The sequence below is a fragment of the Apis cerana genome, linkage group LG11 (genome assembly GCF_029169275.1).
Source record: "Apis cerana isolate GH-2021 linkage group LG11, AcerK_1.0, whole genome shotgun sequence".
Taxonomy (NCBI): Eukaryota; Metazoa; Arthropoda; class Insecta; order Hymenoptera; family Apidae; genus Apis; species Apis cerana.
In genome coordinates, this window is record NC_083862.1 from 13,215,815 (window position 1) to 13,235,979 (window position 20,165).

Sequence of the window (20,165 nt, forward strand, 5' to 3'; positions counted from 1 at the left end):
CAGAATTGGGGTAACGAGAAACAAAAAAAATGCAACCAAGTATTGTCAAAAACATTGAAAATATTTATTCATATACAAGTACACTACACGCTGTGGATATGTCCCTTAGATCTAAATACTTATATCTCCGTACAGCCGGAGAAAGAAGGATCGAAACTTGTCTTGGAATCATGTTTATCGTGGACAACGGCCGACCGAGTCTCTAAGTCGCTTTACCATACTGTATAGGAACTGTATTTGAAACGTCCTCAAAGAAGCTATTTCAGGAGTACAAATATATAAGAGGAGACACGATAGAATCAAAAATGCTATTTAGTAGAAGTTCCTTCTCCGGCCGATATTTATTAACGCCTTTGATATTTGCCATCATAGTTTCATCGGCACGAGTAGCGTGTTTTTTTTTTTTTTGGCAAAAGAAAGAAAAAAAAAAAGTGCAGTTATGTACAAATATCGATTTATAGTCGCCGTGGTCGAAGGTAACATTTTCTTGTGGGCAAGTAATCGTGAGATAAAAGATTATTTGGAATTTGCGAGTGAGAACCTTGCGACGATCATCACATACGCATAGTTCATTGTGGCATTCTCTCCGTGATCGATCACGAGTTAACACATTCATTATTTACAAGATATACGGGTTCCTCTCCTTTTTTCGAACATCCTTTTTTCTCTCTCGATAAACGTGTGCTTTTAAAATCTCGAGCCGTTTAAAAATCTGAAACTTTACCATGGACTGAACATGGGAGAGAACATACAGCTGTTATTGTAGGCACTCGTGGTATGTTACAATAAATCAACTGCGGAACAATGTAGATCGTGACTATTGAGTGGTTGAAAACCCAGAGGGTTCCACATTTACGTAATAACGAATTAAAAAAAGAAAGAAAGAAAGAAAGAAAAGAAGCTATATTTATATCGAAATATCATAAATAAGCACGTTTGTCCGACAGTTGACGAAAGAAATATTAAATCGTACACAACTCGTCTCACTACTCGACGTGTGATCTTTATAATGACTCGTTTTCGCTCTGAGCAAAACTGTGTAACTCGAGGTGCGGCAATGAAGGGGAAAAACTAATTCATCGAGGATCGTTATCGGCGATAATTCGCAGAAAATTAGTAATAGTAATAATATAAACATGTCGTACAAAATATAGAAAATTCACGCGAGGAAGGTAACGTAAAAAAAGATACAAACGAGTGAAAACAAAGGGAAAATAGGAAAATAAGATGTATAGAAAGTATGCGGAATAAACACAGATACGAGATCCTTCCGCGAATAACGCCGATCACGATTATTACAGTCTTGTGATGCGTCTTAAAAATCTTTAAGAAACACGCTTAAGCCGCAGATCCCTGTAACACGTTTGATCAGAGATTTTTGTTCGAAAATGTAATCGAGCTATCATAATTTTGAGCCTCCAATACGTTATAATAATTGCTCCGACATTATAAATGCCACATAAAGTAGTGCGATCGTCGCGTTTAATAGTAAATAACATGCTGTATCGTTCATTCGTCTAAATTATACTTATCTTTATTGGCGCAATTGTTTCCCGTGATAGACAGATCAACGAAAAAAATAGTATTTCAACAAGTGAAAGAAACATATATCGAGATCATCAACGTGATCTATACGTATTGTTTATATTATTCTCTGCTCGAAATACTATTTCTTACGTGTCTCCGCGCAGACGATTAATAATAAATAAAGGTATGTTTTACAAATATAATGGTTTTAGATTAACGTTTCGTGGCTTATCACACTGAAGCACGATGGGAGGCATGAACGAACGTGTCATTTCGAAAGATTCGAACGAAATTCTCCTCCTTTCTTCAACTTTAATAAATATTAACAAAAAAAACACTCGTCACAACGAATCGATCGCGAATTTTTTACGCTTTGGTTTTCGTCCTTGTTCTCGAATTTCGTAGCGAATCAACGACGCGTTCGATCGACCCTTCCGATCGTCTTTTAGAAATTTCGAAAAGAGAAATCCCTTCGATTATAGCGCGCACTCTCCTACAGGTTTTCTCTCCTTTCCAACAGACTCGATTTCTTCGGTGCGGTCAAATCAAACAAAGAATCGTGTTATGCCCTTTCTTTATGTATGACACAAAAGCGTTGCACAGACGCGCATGCGTACGAGCGCATACGCACATACACACTCACACATCACACGCATACACAGAAACTGTTCCTCTTATATTTTCACGATATCGAAAAATACGTTAATTTGAAAAAAATATATATATATATCATATATATATGCATATACCTATATGTATATATGTATATTCCTTGCTTATGTGCCCTATATATTACATAACACCTATAGGCTCGCTTAATACTTTAGATACCGCGTGGTACCGGACAACGGTCCATCCGTCTCAACGAATAAAGAAAAAGAACCGAATAGACGATAAAAAAGAAAAAAAAAGCTGACGAAATAACGCGTTTAACGTCTCGCTCGTTTCTTTCGCTCGATCCTTCGTTTCTCGACGATAGCACGAAGCACCAGCGAACGAAGAATAAATTCAAAATATTTTCTCGTTTATACGTGTGTATATATATATATATACATACACACGTGGTTAATAGCTTAATAACAAATGTATAAAAAGAAATTAAAAAAAAGAAAGAAAGAATAAAAGAGAAAGAGATAGGAGATGATTTTGAAGAATATAATAAAGAAAAGATTTATCGACGAGGTAACGCGGTTGATGAATGGAAAGGTTGTTTGATTGATGTCTTCGAGGCGCAATTGACTTATATTGGGATGGGAATTCGCGTTGTTTGTGGATCGACTTGTGTGGCAAGGTTGAATTTCAAGGAGAAGACATTAAGTAGCGTTTTCGAGGACTTTGGAGGAGGACGACAGAAGAATCGCCGGGCGTGCAAATAAACCGGGATCGAAGCCACGTATTGGAACATCAATAAACACTAGCTCCCAGAGATTTTACCACGAATTCGTGGCAATGTTGCGCCGCGTAAACATTCGATCGAAAACATTGGTTTTTAGAAAAGAGAAGAGATCATGAACGATAATACAAAGATGTTATTGCTTTGCTCGATAACGTTTGTAAGAGAACGAAAAGGTTAACTCGTTAAGGATAACTGGCGGTAGTGAGATAGCCGGTTGCGCGACCAATTATTAATCGAAAAATAAATTCATTTTTTTTTTTTTTATGAAGAGAAACTCCTCGAACTCGTTAATTGGAAGATCTTCGAAGTCCTTTTTTTTTTTTTTTTTTTTGGTTCTTTTTTTCCTTTTTTTTTTTTTTTTTAAATTTTATTACGAGACGCGTTTATTAATATATTATAATCGCAATTTTAATTCAACGAGGATAAATAAAAACGAGTCGTCCGAAGATCTTCGAATCGACGAGTTTTGTTTTCTAGCTCGCCAAAGAATCGTCGCATCGAATTGAATATATCGAATCTAAGTGCACGAATAGATTATCGGTCTGATTAGTCGCCGCACCATTTTTCCAATCAAAATGAACTCGCTAATGAACAGCAATGATAATAATAATAATAATAATAATAATAATAATAATAATAATAATAACAATAATAATAATAATAATGGTGATAATAATAATGACAATAATAATAATAATAATAATAATAATAATAATTAAACGAAAGTATCCTAAGAAAGTCTTACTTACATAAGTTACTTATAGTCTACAGATATCGCATCTTCCTTATCATCTAATCCTTACGATACCGTGGGACAGAAGAGGGAGTCCCATTTTGGCAAACAGGGCACCCGAAAAAAAAACAGAGAAACGCATCCTCGATTCGTCTCGTCGATCGTGTTTAGTTCCTTAGTCCTTATTAGAAACAGGAGAAGAAACGTATTCAATTGGCCGCCGTTACCAAACAAACAAGTACACGCTGATCCAATACTGCAAAAAGTTGGTAATCGTAATCGTTCGACAGATGTACACTTCTTCCTTTTCGTCTCTCTGCTTCGATTCCTTTATACGCATACATGAAGAAAAAACGTATAGATGAAGCGACGATCACCCGACTGCTACTGCCATCTATCATCTATCAATCAATATAGTCATCGTCACGTTCGTTTGCGCGTGCGATCGAGAAGTCTCTCTTTCTCTCTCTCACTCGCCATCTCGCGTTCGAGAAATCGTCGCGATACAAGGAGCTCCTCGAGGAGCAACGTGTTCCGCTCCCTCCGAGAAATCTAACGAAGAGGATACGCCCGCTCGTTTCACGGCCCGTTCACGGCGGCGTTCGGGGGTAACGAGTGACCGGTGACTAAACTGCTCTCCGCCGGTTTCCCGATACGAAGTATCGATTGCAGGGACGCCACCTCGGAGGCCAGACGATCCAGCCTCGACTTCACCTCCCTCTCGTTCTCGGGTACGGTGGAAACGGTCGAGCCGGTCCACTCGGCGCCCAATGAGATGCCCGAGTCGCGTTCGTCGCTCGAGCCCTCGTTGTCCCACGGCGGTGACGCCCTCGGCCCCGGCTCCTGTTTAATACCCTGCAGGGCCAGCAGAGCGCTCGCTGCGTCCTTGTCGCCTATGCGCGACTTGTGCCTCAGTTTGTGAGGTAGACTGTTGTTGGCTGCCGGATTTTGCGAGCTTACGACCAATTGGGGCCCCTCGTCCCCGCTCCCGGACGACAACTCGAACGGCGACTGGGCGCGTCGACCGCGCGACAGGTTGAGGGCGCTCGTCGTGTCCAGATGCATGGCTGGGTGGGGGTAAGTGTATTGGAAGCTCTCCGTCTCGGGATAAGAGGGCGTCTCGGCCACGTACAACTGCGCCGGCGATCTCGGCGATCTCGCGCCGCTTACCGGCTGATGTATGACCGACGTGTGGACAGGGCTCGGCGTTCTCGCGTAGAGGAGGGCCGCAGAGGGCGGTATCTTCGCCCTTTTCACGCCTATCGGCGGCTCGGTTGGCAACGCCGCCAACACGTGCTCGGTGCTGATCACGGACTCGCCGCATATGCCGAATTTATCGCGTATCGCCTCGAGCTGCGCCTTCAGAATGTGATTCTCCTTGCTGAGCTCCATCACACGCTGCTCGAGCACCATGTCGTTGAAACGCCTCTTCTCTCGCGATCGTTTGGCCGCCTCGTTGTTACGCCTTCTACGGTCCCAGTAGCTGTCGTCCTTCTTGTTGTCCGGGATGAACTCCCGTTGCTTGCGCTGGGAAAATAGCTCTTTTCTGATGTCGAAGTTCGGGGGGAAATTTTCTGGGTGTGTCACCTGTTGGGCGTCGTGGTGGTGGTGCGACTGTTGCTGCTGCTGCTGTTGCTGCGTCTGTTGCTGCGGTTGATGGTGGTGATGGTGTTGCTGCGGAGGTTGCTGTTGGGGCGGCGGCGGTTGGTGTTGGGGCTGGTGCTGATGCTGCTGTTGCTGCTGCTGTTGCAACGTTAACGGTGGCGCGCCGTGGTGGACTGGATGGGTGAGGGGCGGCAGGGGCCCGTGGGCGTCGTGGCCACCGTGGCCGCCGTGGCTCGTGTGCGCTATCGTGTGAGTGGCCGGCATGTTGCTGTTCAGGCACGCGGTCTCACCATTGATGGGCGATCCACTCTGACGGGCGACAATTTCTGCCACCATAATTTGTCTTCTTAGCACATCTGCGAAAACGAGAATGGACGAATTAGTAGAACGGAGTGGCGACATATCGCTGTGTACTACGGATACGATATCAACCGACTCTTGGATTAACAAGGATCGTATATATTACGACGACGATTTCAAAGAGGAGAGAACGATTCCCGAGTCGACACACGAGTTTATTAACGGCGGTGACGAGAGTAGTGCCAACGGCTAGTCGTGCCAACCGACTCGATGACATGGCTAGTCACCTAAGACGCAAATAGATCGGGGGATGCGACTGTATAATCTGCAATCGATAATTCGCTCGGGCGCGAGATTCTGCACACTTTCCTTTCTCGAATATTCCGTGCCATACATTATATTCGTTTTATTTTACAAACGATCGTTCGCTTTTCGAGTTTCTTTCTTTCAATGGAACGTTTCCATCCAAGCGGTGACGCAAAACGTCCGCGTTTCCGATCCCGACCACGTACGAAATGTAATCCTTGTACGGTAAAGTGTCCGTCACGCAACGTCTGTCGAGTGACGGCGGCCATTGTGAAAAAGAAGGTCGCGCGATACGGAATCAGGAAGAAGGAAAACAATCTCGTGAGAGGAGATTTCTACGCCGACCTCCTTCCTACGTGTCGTCATTTTTCTTCAGCGTGTTGATCGTTGATTACACGCGGTGTTTCAAATTATACGATCCATATCGATCGTGTGTGTGTGTGTGTGTACACGCTACTCTCCTTATTCGAAACCGGAGGGACTCCAATTCGATCGACCGCGATTCGCGACGACGTGATTCAATGTAATTCATTCCTTCCTTATGACACACCGCGTAATAAACTATAACAACGATCCGAAGTGTAATCAAACCATCCTGGCTAATCCGATGACGCGCGATTTATGAAAACTGATCGTCGGGGACAGCTAACGCGGCTTGGAATAACTCTTCGATGATAATCATCACCATTTCCCGGAACGATCCTCTGTTCCGTTTTCCAATTAATCATTTCACTTTTGAGAAGATCTACAACGCGAAATAAAATAATAGGCATCGTTGACCAAATCGTTGACACTCGTTGCACGACACGAAATAACGTCTTGTTTACGTTATACTCGTAAGATACTCGTATTTACATTTATCTTATCTACGAGAGCAAATATTATTAAAAAAAAAGAAAAGAAAAAGAAAAAGAAAAAAATCACCGAGGACGGTTGCCAAGTAAGTAGTATAGTCACGCGCCGTTAAGTGTACGTTCAAGGTGCGCACACTGTGTATACATCAAGAGGCCATTTGTATTCGCGTAATGCATGCCACCTAAGATCATTGCCTTAACGCCGTGTTTGCACGGTGAGCGCGTTAAATCGTTTATACAACCGATCCCCTATGCCGGCAACGTGGCGAAGATACGCCGCATATTTCGGGCCCTCGAGGACGATCGTTTCGTTGGATATGCGTAGGCGTGGCAACGTCGAGGATGCTCATGCTCGACAACAAGTACGAGTATCTCCTCCCGTAAAATTTTTCGTGACCGTTATACGAGAGACAGAGAGAGAGAGTGGCTCGGGACGAAAGGCAAAGGTGAAGAATTCCGAGAGATCGAGGGACGTGCCTGTACTGCCAACAATACCGGTCCGGGTACAAGTCGCAAAATAGCCTTGGGTAAGGTCGGGCTATTCCCCAAGGTCGGGAGTGTCAGCGAACCCAACGCCACTCGACGGGAAATAAAAATTTTATTTCCGTCCATCCTTTCGATATTAATTACGGAATAATTGGGATAAGAACGCTTTCGACGTTTGAATGTTGGACATTTTGGCGCCTTTTTTTTACACCGGCGATAATTCGAACCGAGTCAAACGAATTGTTGTAATATGTATATAACATATTTTGTTTGATCGCGATTGTATACGGTCTTGAATTTTCTTAAATTTAAAGATTGCGCGGAGGATACAAGTATTTTTATATCGTTTCTTATGTATGATGCGTACATTTGACTCGAGTGGTGAGCAAAAAGTTGACCAGTCTCGTTTAAAGTCGTTACGAGTGAAAATGGTGCTCGCATAACGTTCGTAATGTTAAAATTTAAAACGTTTGCGATGTAACGATGACATACGCGTGAACTTTTGCCAGGGCACGCGGCACAATTATATAAGATACAGAGCACGATCGGTCATCGTGTGGTCAAATATTACGCGACGGATTCTCGTAATGTGTTAATTAGCCGCGATAAAAGTCTGGAATAATAATACTTTGATTTGGTAACTTTTTGTCGTTAGTAATTTGTTGGGAAGGAAAATAAAGCTGGTTTCCACGATAATCCTACGACCTACGAAAAACATTAATAATATTTATTGAATTATCGATTTTTTGTACCTATCTTATTAATTATTACATGGACAATACACACGCTTCTAAGCAGTTAGAAATAATTTGTGTTCACGTGTGCTTGTTAAAATGCTCGAATGTTTTCGTGTTGACTTTATCGTTAGGAAACGTGTGAGTATAATCCAAGTGATAGTTATGTAAGAAAGCACGTGTGTCCCTGCAAAACGTGCCACGTGCTCTAATGACACTATCCGTTTATGGATTACAACGTAAAAATATTTATTTATTCAAGCTTCGGCATTTATAATACAAATACGATTGTTTGGATTTTATGTACATACGTGCTGATTAACGGAAATCCAATGCAATTTCCTTTTTCGAACGATTCTTTATATCATGCATCAAATGTCGATCAATATGAAAAGAATTTAAATAAATTTAATTTCCTTCGTGAATCATGCTTTACATTTTAATATTCGTAAGTGAAATTAACGAAATAATCTATTTTCCAAAGAAATAAACGATTTGAAATATTATGCTCGTAACGTCACCTTGCAGGGCGGCGCGCGCATTTTTTTCGATAATCGAAATTGAAAGATCGCGATCAAGCAAAATTTCGATAATCGAAGCAGTGTCATGGTGGAATTTCTAACGGGCACCACAGCATAGTGACGTTTGATAGAAAAATTTGAAAAAATATCGTTTTGCATGCAAATATTCATTTGTGTCGTTTATATTACGCGTAAGACAAGTGCGTGAGAATGAAATTTAATTAACAATATGTATTTATTGTGTGAAGAAGCATAATACTTTCCCTGGTATTGTCTTCTATCAAAGACACCTAAATGAATAAGTAAGTTTTCTTGTATTTTTTATGAATTATTTACGCTTGTTGTTTTCTTTTTTAAAACTCTTTTATCATAAATTATGATTTTTTTTCTATCTGTCGGCCGGAAAAATATCTTATTAATATTTATATGTCTCAATTTTAAGCGTTTATCGCATTCTTCTCTCATAATTAATTTTCTAACGGATTTTTATTAACATTGTATATCGGTTTAATTTCTTCATTACCGAAATAATCTAATTTCGAAAGAAGCAAACGATTTGCTTAAAGTTACGCTTATGACGTCACGCTGCAGAGCGACGCGCGCATCTCTTCGATAATCGATAATTAAAAAATCGCGATCAAGTAAAATTTCGATAATCGAAGGAGTGTCATGGTGGAATTTCTAACGGGTACCGCGGCACAGTGACGCTTTGATAAAAAATTTGAGAAAATATCGTTTTGCATCCAAATATTCGCTTCTGTCGTTCGTATCACGTATACGGGAAGTGCATATAAGTGAAATTTAATTTACAATATGTGTATTTATTGTATGGAGAAGGAATAAGCCAGCATATACTTTTCCTCGTACTGTCTTCCATCAACCTTGTCTACAAAAGGTGAATCTCGCCATACTTTTTTACCAATTATTTACGTTCGTCGAATGATTAATCTTTCAAGGAATTTTTAATACTATATATTTAACTTCGATAAGAAACAAAATGTGTAGATTAGGATATCGAATTTGCAACTCGATGAGAGTGAGTGAGAGAACACGTTCGTGTGCGCAAGAAAGAGTAAGAGAGAAATGGCAAAACTTGTGAATTAACCGTTGAAACACGCGGGCAGAGTTACGTAAGGGTCTCGTTGCATCGTGTACGCGTGCGTTTCTTCTATCCACGTGCTGTACGCGCTCGTTAGAAGTGAATGTCAGCCGCTTATATCGCGGAAGCCCCTTACCATCCGGGTAAATATGTCGACGTATACGTGAATCTCTTCTAATCACGTACTCCTGGTCGAGAAACGTGCCTCTATGACCTCGCACAGTTGTAGTTTTACAATCTGTCAAGTCTGCCGCCTGTCCTTCCCTCTATCGATTATATATCTTATACCTTAAATTATCTTCGTGTCGGCTGCGTCACGGTTAGTTAGAAATTGTTCCACTCCATGTTTCTGGGAAACACGACCAATATCGACGTTTCATAATGCAGAGTCGGAGGTAATTACGCCTCTCGTATTTGAAGATAATCTTTCCACATTTTTCGCCAGAGGGCAGTAATAAAAATTTAAAAGAAACACGTTGGAGACCTCGATATATTTACGACGATCGTGTATAAGTCGTGTTCACGAATATCGTATTACATTTTACGTGGGAAAAATTTCTAGTTCAATTTCATTTCACTTGAATTTTCCATTCTTATGATTTTATATACGTATAAGGTTTTTTTATTGTTATATGTCGTTGAATTATATATATATTATATAATATTATATATCGTATAAATCGTTCGGCTCACCAGCTATAACAGGTGTTCTCTATCGAGGGATAACGTGACTCGAGTCGATAAACAAAGATCTTTGAAACAGTTTGATATTCGTAGGAATTAATTAGATCTATCCTTTCCATGAATTTTTATTATGACAATGCTAGTTATTAGTCATATTAATTTATTTTCTGTTTAAAAAATCTACGCTAAAATACACGAGCAGAACGACAAAGGTGATTCAAAAAGATATCGAGTTCGGTAAACGGGTTCTTAATTTCCGTTGCAATGTCGAGAGGTGTATAGTTAAGACACGAAGCCCGCTCGAAATTGAGCAATCACCTGGAATTTCACTCGCGAAGTTACGTATACACGGGCTTGCGTGACTCACATCGTCGCAGCCAGTTCTATCGATCGGACGATTTTTGCCAGAGTAGAAAACATCGCCCACATAAAATTTCTGTCGTGACGAAATGCACGTAGACAGGGTGCACGCCAACCTACGTATTTTATTCTATCGGTATATGCCGCGTAATATCTCGGAACGATTACAAATAACCTCTCATTGAATCATCGAATTTTCCATCCACGTAACACGAGTCCACGAAACACGTTACCGTGTTTTGAAATCGAGCCCACATGCACTTCCGCTTCACTCTTTTAATTTCGTCCAATTCCGCTGCGTGACGATTCGCGTAACAAAAGTTTTCTAACCTAACCTAACCTGATCATACTCTAACGTTTTTTCGTAGACGAAGAAGAGAAGGTAATCGACCATCTTCTCCGACTACACATTTCGAGGAACCGAATCACTCGACTCGGATACACGACACATTCTCGGTGAGTCATATTTAGCCATTACATGTTTCTTTATGTGTATATTAGCGTGCACTAACGGGAGCCCTAAGAGCTCATGCTTACGCGTGACGCGATCGTGTATATGGAAGTACAGTGAAACGCGCACGCACGTGTGCGCATATACCAGGAACGTAACACGGAGGGACGAGGTTGTCGCCCCCTTCTCGTGAAACTGGAAAATTTATCGAGAGCAACGAACACACGCTGCCCGACCTAAAACTTTATGGCCCCTCGTAAATGCTGGTGAACGATTCGTTAGAGAATAATAGACGCAGAGACCGGTATTCTGAAATTATCGAATGGCTGTAGAATCGCAATTAGGATAATTTTGCAACGTTAACAATTGTACATAATTTTGCTCAAACGATCGATAAAAATGCAGAAATTTCCACGTCTCGGTGGGAAAACGGTAATTATAAACGCGAGAACGTAGCGAAACTAGTATTCGATTGTGCAAACTGTCCTATAACGGGAAGATCGTATCGATAAACGGTATGTGTGCGGTTTTCGTTCTCTGTGGGGTCAATATTTCTCCATGGAGATAATAATAGCAAACCTTTGGCGCGCGTCACGCACACATGAAATAATTACGTAGTATTGGGCAAGCGTTGGAATTGATCCGAGCGGCGCGCGAGTCGCGTTAAACGTTATTACTATTCCTTCCTATTCTCGAATTCGCATTTCGGCCATCACGCTTCCATGAAATAATAACATTGCCCCACGATATCCGTAAACGACGAAACGACGCGTATAGGATATACTTTTACGTGCTGGCCAGGAATTCCTGTTCTTTGAATGCATTGAGAAGAAAATTTGTTGTTTTTTCTTGTCCGAAGTGTCAATAATCTATCTATATTTACAATCTCACTTGTAAACTTTTCGGCCTCGTATTTCGTATTTAAGGAGAACTCGATACTCGTGATCGACTATCGCGATTCAAGTGATCGCGACCGATAAATGAGGGATCGATTCGCGCATGCGTAGACAGATTGCAACGGCGCAAGAAACAAACCACGTGACGTAAACGACACACACGTGTTGCGCGTATCGCAAGAATCACGTTTCCGTTTAAAAAGCATAGATGGACACGCGTTACTCGCTCTTATATGTCTTACAGCGAAAATAACACGCTGAATTCGCGGTTCAATTCTTGAATTATAAATCGCAATTAGATCGATTCTCGAGTGTCACGTGCACCGGCCTACTCGTGTCGCTCGGTTGCGCAACGTGACACTACCCCAGAAGTTAATGATGCAATTTAAATGACAACGCTATATGTAAACACGAATATGCATATGCAAACACGTATAAACGATATGGACATTTTTTCCTTTTTCTTTTTCCTTTTTTTTTTCTTTTTAATAAGCGAATTAATTAAAATGATTTTTATTACGGATTCAAGATATATGGATTAATAATTGAATGTCGTTGAAATTCAATTCAACGAAATACGCCGTTTCCCGCAATATTATTAATAATGCGCGATGACTTGATTAAACGGCCACGATGAATGATCGTACGACGCAATTGCATATATATAATTTCCTGTTTTTTCCTTTTTTCTTATCTTGATTCGCGGATATTTTATTTTTAATCGATAGCTACACATTAGACACTGAAGACAGCGTGTCGTATTAAGCATTGAGAGATTATCATTCAGAGACCATTATCAAGTTGCACGATATTAGCTGACCTCCTGATAACGTTATAAATAGGAGGGGGGAAAAAAGTGCGATTGGGAAAATAAGATCACACAAGGCTATTTATCAATTGCCCATTAATGCGCTTTTACGAGTACAATTTTGTTGCGGTCACGTTTTTATAAATCTCGAGGTTCAACATGGACGATTAACCAATTTATCTGTCCGATTATCTTTCGAATTCGAGGAAAACAAGAATATTTGATTAATCTCCTCGTGAAAAGATTATGCATTGATTAGGAACACGGTCTCGTTGTCACGCGTGAATCGTCACAAATGGTTGCGCAACGTAATGGCACGCGCACTGGCCTCCAACAAATTTACGCGGCGTGTCTTAACATTTTTTCCCATGAATCACGCACGGAAATTCTATTTTCCATGAACCAAGTATTCCTTTTAATCTTCGACGGGTGCACAGATGATCTCGTTAATAATCTCGTACTGGAAATTTGGGCATTTGTTTTTCTTCCGACGCCGGCTTTTCGGCGAATACGGCATGCAACTGCAACGAACAGACGGATACAGCACTCGCCGGTCTTCGAAGAAATTTATTTCACTTCCTCCGCACGAATTAATTTTTCGCCGAATCCGTTGCACGATCTAACTGGAAATCGCACGGAAAAGGCCCAATTGATGATCGAATTAAACAGACGGAGTTGAAAATTGAGGATAGATTACAAGTTTAGAAATTGTATTTCAAAATTCTTTTATACGTGTTTATTTGATTTTTCTCAAGAGAAATTAGATAATATACAGTAACGTGACAGAGAAAGAAATTAATATTATTGTTATATTTATATTTGTTGACCTTGCTCAACAAGTAGAAAAACTATCGTAGTAAAAAACAGAAATGAAAAAATCACTATTACATAATAACGGTCTTATCGTATTTTCCTCGAATATAGGAGACTGTTAACGATAGAGAAACACACGACTGGATGAAATACAATACGAAGAATACGTAGCAGGGTTAAACGTGCGTTATCGCCCTTTGCCGTACTTCGAGGCGCGCATTGTTCGCGTTCTTTTCTTCTGTTTGCTCCAAATTGTCTCAACTCGGCCGCGTGACGCACGGTTATGTAACGACAAAAGCACGCTGTTCTCCGTAACAGTGGTGACGGTGCGCATTATACACCGAATGCTATATAACTCCCCCCCTCCCACCCGTCCGCACCTTCCTTCGCTTTCTCGTTCTTTCCTCGTCCGACGTAGACGTTTTCTAGCCTCCTATTCCCCACTCTCTCTTATCGGCGTCTTAAGGACACGACCGTTATAACTGGACACGCGAGTTACCAAATTCTCCTTGCTTCGTGTCCAAACGACGTTACCGATCGATTTCTTCCGGAGAAATATCTCTCGAGTCGGTCGGATTTACACTTGTCGGATAGACAGACGCGTTACGTAATGTTATACGTGCGTGGGCGTGTTCCAAAATCCCTTCATTCACGCCGCACGCTCATCGGCCGAGAATCTGCTTCGAGTCTCCATTTTCGGATGATCTTGCAGCACACCGGGCGTCAATTTTAGGACATGTACCGACGATCGGTACATATCTTGACCGATCGAGTCGAGAAACGTGGATAGGATAAACGCGTTGGCGTTATCGCAGTTGGATCGCAACTATTTCGTTTTCTGCTTTCTTTTATTTTTTCGCGAGACATTTTTAGCGGTTAGAGGCGGGCGGTATTTAAACGAGAAGGGGACGATAGAGCGGAGAGCGAGCGTTCCAAAAATGCGGGGATAGAAACGCGGCGCGGGCCTGAAATAGTTCTCGGAGTACGTCGAACTTTAAGTACAGTACATAAAGGCACGTGCACAATGCCAGCCACTCGATACGGCTCGGCCGTGCGTGTTACGATTGCGGTCAGCGCTCACGTAACAGCCGACCGCTGATACCGTTATCGGACCGACACAGGCATTTCGAACCGGTCTCCGATTTCGTTTCCCGCTCATTATGCAATTGGCCCGCGATAACGCGATCGCCAACCGAAAAAAACAAAAAGGCAGAACACGCGACACGCAACGACATCCTTCTTCTCCTTCTCCTTCTTCTACTCTTTTTTCTCCGTTTTTTTTTTGCTACCTCGGCTCCCATTGTTCACGCCTCGGTGAGCAACGTTACTTCGCGCATCCTGTTCGATTTTGGAGCACTTCGTTTATATACAGTTAAACGAAACGGTTACGGTCTGCTCACGCGCGTATGGCCATCGGGGGCAAAAATATACGCGATTGATGATGAAATGATCTTGAAATCTTGGGATGGATGGTGGAATATAAGAAACAGTGACGTAACAGAAGTCTGGGAAATTATACAATAGCCAGATAAACGAGCAATGAACTGAAAGTCGGAGCGCGGACGTTGATCGATTCAATAAGCCGGTTCATTTATTTCCGAATAGAACCAGCCATATCGAAAACTCGTGTTTATAAATCTCTCTCGCTCGATTTATTATTTATTCGCAGAAATAAATACCTGGAATTTACACGAAATATTTTTTCCCCTTTTTCCTCTCCTCGCGCCTTTCTTACAGTCAATTCAAATCGTATTATTCTATTATACGCCCGCTCCTTTCAATACGATACGCCGGCTCAACCTTGACTGCCACCATTCGACTATTTTCGTCCGCGATAATTCGTGGCCCATTTAGAAGCACGCGCGATGATAGTAGTGTTTCGTTCGTTATCTCGAGACGTGCAAACAATAATGAAATCGTTGGTAAAAATATATCGGCGGTAAAAATAACGCCATGGGAAAGAAAGATGCAAGGAGGGAGAACGCGCGAAGAATACGAAGAATAATTACGAGTCATCGGTATTAATTTCCCGTTTATCTGAATTTCCACGCGAGCACCGGCGTGATCGCGTTGATCGCGTTTCTCGTCCCGCGACACGTGACCTGAGCCAACGTGTGCCCGCTCGCGAATACGTATTACGTAACGAACACGTGGAACGGATACCAATGACGAACGAACGAACGACGACGTACGTGTGCGCTCGCGTCGTAAATTTCTTTCGATCGACCGGTTACATCGCCGCTTCCCGATCAATCTCGACGGGAAACTTGGCGCGATAGCGGGCCGGCCGAGTGGGCGTTTCGACTGATAAACAATGCGCAGCCGGCTTAAGAAATAACACGCGGTGCGTGATGCAACTGCACGGCATAGAAATGCTCGCGCAATTCGCGCGCGTCTATTCGCGCCGGTCTAGCCTAGCGCGCCCTCTCTCTCTCTCTCTCCCTCCCTCCTTCCATTCGCTCCTCCATGGCTGCTCTCCCGCCACGTGACTCCTACACGTGCACGCCGTGTTATGCTAGACCATTCACCTTCGTTGCATAATAGAAACGCGAAAAGGTCATCGGGAACAACGGAGCCTGATATTTCCTAATATGATTGATAAATCGCTCGATCTTACGTATTTATTCGATAAACGGTGCTCGGAATCTCAATTAAATCGATTTTTCAATTTTTCTATTTTTCCTTCTCCTCCGTTCTGCTCCTCGAGAATTACTTCTGTGCGAATTCGAATAGTAAAAATAATCGTCGTTACCTTTCGTTGGGGATAAAAAGTTCAGATATCGCGTTACGAAAATTTTCTTCCAACTCGGTGTGATCGATGAACGACCGATGACGCAATGCACAATATCGGAGACAGCTACTTACACACGGATACCAGAGTATCTGTATACATTCTACACGTACACGAGTGTCTGAGAAATCGTATCGGGGATAGTACGCGTACTTGGCGATTCGTAGGCCGAGTATGCATACGCTCGCACGCATCCATCCACTCCTCGAATATAATATCCGTGTCGTGCATTTCCGCGAACCGTAGATACCGCTAATCACGCTGATGCGACACCAGCAATTTTAGATCGACCAATAAATATCGAGATAAGCGTTAATTCTCTGATGATCGATATGATGGAAAATATAATTAAAATTTTACGTTAAGAATATTAAGAGTTGGTGATAATGACCTCCAGATTTTATCCAGATTGCGTCATCTTAACGATACGATTCACGATAAACGGATTTCAGGGCTTAAGCGCGGATAGATAAATTGTTAATATATAAATTACTCGATATTGATACCGCTTATGCTCGCGATAACGCGAGTATTTGTGACAAAGTAAGTGTATAATGTACGTATTTGGAGTGCAATATTTCGATATCGCGTTTCGCAAATATACGCGATCGATCAAAAAAATTGCAGTAACTTTGACTTCGATTTCAAACATTTGCACGTTTGCCTGGAACGATCGTTAAACGTATTTCGCAATTTCTATTTTAGGTTAATACTCGTTTATCGATATTTCCATTGATAACATTGTTAACCTGCATTATCGATGTTCATCGATAACGGTGCAAATTACCGGCATATAGAATCATTTTCGCTAATGAAATTTGATTTACGATAATTTCAAAGAAGCCATTAACTCGACAACAACCGTAAAACAACGAACAATTAAATACGAATATCCGTTACTTTTCGTTCCCACTTTTGCCCCCTTTCATGACTCGCCTTTGAAACGTTCGACCGAGCAGAAGCCTGCCACTATATCTTGCACACGTGCGTGCCCTTCGCTCCAAGTCCGTGAAGCTTATTGCACATACGTTTTACGCTACGACGAGGTTGAGAGTTCTGCAAATTAGGCCGTGGCCCACTTTGGCAACGATGGAGAGAAGGTTGTGGCGGAGGCGGCGGCGTGGCGAGAGAAGAGTAGTGGGATCGATCGAGGAGAGGGAGAGGGAGGGGGAGGGTGGTATACAGAGCGCGAAGCACGAACGAGAATGGGGAGGGGGATGGCCGAGCAGTTCCCGTTTCGAACGAGGATCGCGATCGATCGAGCGATCTTCGAAAGGACGCCAATAATCCGCGCGACAGTTACGATCATTTCGTGTTTCTATGAAAATTGGTAATCGACGTGTATTAATCGACCGAGTGGAAATGCCTTTGTACAACGAGGAATTCGTCCCGTTGAAAATTCGTTTGGGAAACGAATCATCGTCCGGTTGCATTCTTTGCGGTATAAGACCTGAGAGATAAGGATCAGAGTCCTCTTCTCTTCGTCACGAATGACGCAACGGCCGCTGTCGCGTTGCTCACGCGTTGCACGAGACTTTCGTAAGCGCAGCCTTTCCTCGCTTCAACTCGTCGATCGTTTCAACCCGTCCCAATACCAACGATCGTAAAATAATTTCTTATCGTGTGCCTTCTTGTCTTTAATGAAGAAAAAAAAAGAAAAGAAAGAAAGAATCTAGTACGTTATTTTTTTATTTTTATTATAAAGTAGATTGATATCCGAGAAATGATACAATCTTGTCGATAACGAGATAAGATACGGCAAATAGATTGGAATGAAAACAATGAATGTACGAGTTTATTGTGCCCGCGAATTGCAGTCAGACGTTGCGAATCGTTCTTCGAAGGTCAGAGTCTTCGAGCATTCAGGGTCGTTTCGTAAATATCGCCGGTTGAAATCGATAATGATGATCCGTGATCGATTTAACGGCATAACGCGCATTTTCAATTGGCATTTAAAAATCGAGCGATCGTAAGTTCGCTTCTATTTAACACGAATTAACACGAGGATTCATCGTTAATAATTGTAGTAGTACGATTGGAAGGATAATATAGCTTCTCGAAATGAGAAATTGGACTCGTCTCGATCGAACCACGTATCCGCGATAGTTAATTCCAATGAGTTTTAGTTCAAAGTCCTGGCGCGTGACAAGTTGCCAGTAGATAACGTTCTATTCTACAAATATTACAAGGCCGTTTCACGCGTAATCACGAGTATTTCCGCTCAAAGAAGAAAAACAACGGCCTCCGTTTGATTGCGATTGATCGCGACAATCTTGATCCATGCGCATCGATGTTCTCTTCAAGAATCGTTCTCGATCGAAATGGAGGAGGAGGAGGATAAATAATTTCTAGTAGTAGAAAAAAGTCGACGAAATTAATTTATTTTTCAATTACTCACCAATTTTGAAAGATTCTGTCGAACACGATCGAACGATGGAACAGCGATCCACTTTTCCTCGTCGAACTTGATGAAAGCGGACGGTGCGCTGCACTCGTCGATTAGCAAACGATTGAACAGTACGTATAGTTTATCCGCGAGACACGGAGATAGTCACTGGCTCAGCGTGGAGTATCCCGTTCGTCGAACCAATGTAACGAGAGTCACCGTCATAATAACGCCTGTTATCGCGGCTCGCGATTGAAACCGTTCTCCCTCTTCCACGGGTAAATCCAAGCGAATCCCTCAAGAGTGACGGTATCGTATCGTGTTATTTGTGTCACACTAAACGGTAAATATTATAATACCAAAAGAAAAAAGTACGAAGAAAAACAGAGTATCTTCGTAACGTGTGTACGTGATGCGGCAAAAAACAGTATCCGTTTCTCCGTGAAATTGTATGATCTCTTTCTCTCTTTCTCCGATGGAAAGGATAGAAAAAAGAAGGCACACGTCGAAAAACTAACGATAGCACTGACTGTGTTTTCGCGTGAAACCGTAGAAATTTGCGTAGATCAAATACGCGAATCCATCGGACTCGTTCTTCCTCCTGTAGAGAAACACGATGAACTTGAACTATTGTCCGGAGCAGATGACAGGTAGATGCGTGTTACTGGTCTGTGTCAGCCCCTTGCTGATCGTCCGATTACTCGAGTCAAGATGTAACGATGTATCTTTCGCGCAGAAACACACGTCCGATCGCTACGGTGTCGGTCTGCAAACTGACTGCACGCTGCGTGAGACTACTGCCGTCTTGGCCCCAATGTCGTCTGGCTTCGAGTTTGATGCGAGAAGGCTGACGCGGTCACGTGTGTCGGTGTGTACGTGATCGTGTCTGCCGGCGGTGCGCTTCGATCGTGGTAGTGATGAGGTTTGTAGTGTGGGGAGGGGAGGAAGAACAGGTCCACCCGCCGGGGGAAGTTTATGCCTGGTTTATGCTCGGTTTATGTGCACTCCCCACCACTCGACCAGTCCGCACACAGGGCCAGCGTTCTGCGTTCTGCGTCAGAGTGCCGCGACTAATCCCCTCCACGTCGTGTCATCCCCACTCGATACTTTAGTAGTAGGTGCATCGCGTCAGATCTTTCGGCCGCGTCGGCCCCAACACCACGCAACGCTTTGCCGTACTCGCGATTAGATTGCGTCGCGCGACGACGTTGTGCGCTTCGCCCGCGATGCGTCGTTTGAAATCTCGCGATACGTACTCCTTTTTCTTTCCCCTCCCCCTCCCTCCCAATTCCTCTATTTATTTTGTAATTTTTGTATCGTTTGAATAACCCTGAAACAGTTTTACAATTATACGGAATAAATATTTTTCCGTTTTTCCCCTTCCTCTGATCGATTCTTTCTGCTTCGTTTAGAAT

At 42.5% G+C, this 20,165-nt stretch overlaps 1 protein-coding gene and 1 long non-coding RNA gene across 5 annotated transcripts in view; one reads left to right on the forward strand and one right to left on the reverse strand.

The window, feature by feature from the left end:
* Nucleotides 1–40: 40 nt before the first annotated feature.
* LOC107995144 (ataxin-2 homolog) lies at nucleotides 41–18,868 on the reverse strand. Of its 3 annotated transcripts, XM_062082083.1 has the most exons (3): nucleotides 6,553–8,893; nucleotides 5,244–5,617; nucleotides 41–5,183 (listed from the first exon to the last, which is right to left on the reverse strand). In XM_062082083.1, exons 1-3 carry the CDS (start codon nucleotides 6,638–6,640, stop codon nucleotides 4,236–4,238), a joined length of 1,410 nt encoding a protein of 469 aa, XP_061938067.1. In that variant the 5' UTR covers nucleotides 6,641–8,893; the 3' UTR covers nucleotides 41–4,235. The 3 variants fall into 3 exon arrangements, with proteins under 3 accessions (XP_061938067.1, XP_016907961.2, XP_061938066.1); XM_017052472.3 differs by lacking the exon at nucleotides 6,553–8,893 and adding an exon at nucleotides 18,763–18,868 and having other exon boundaries at nucleotides 41–5,617; XM_062082082.1 differs by having other exon boundaries at nucleotides 41–5,617.
* The window catches only part of LOC133666994 (uncharacterized), a 76,956-nt gene continuing 65,670 nt past the window's right edge, over nucleotides 8,880–20,165 (forward strand). The window contains exons 1-2 of one of the 2 annotated variants that reach the window (XR_009832008.1): nucleotides 8,880–9,956; nucleotides 10,974–11,061. This is a non-coding gene — a long non-coding RNA (uncharacterized LOC133666994). Of the gene's footprint in view, nucleotides 9,957–10,973; nucleotides 15,556–20,165 lie in introns of those variants that run through there. The other variant, XR_009832007.1, reaches the window with a different exon arrangement.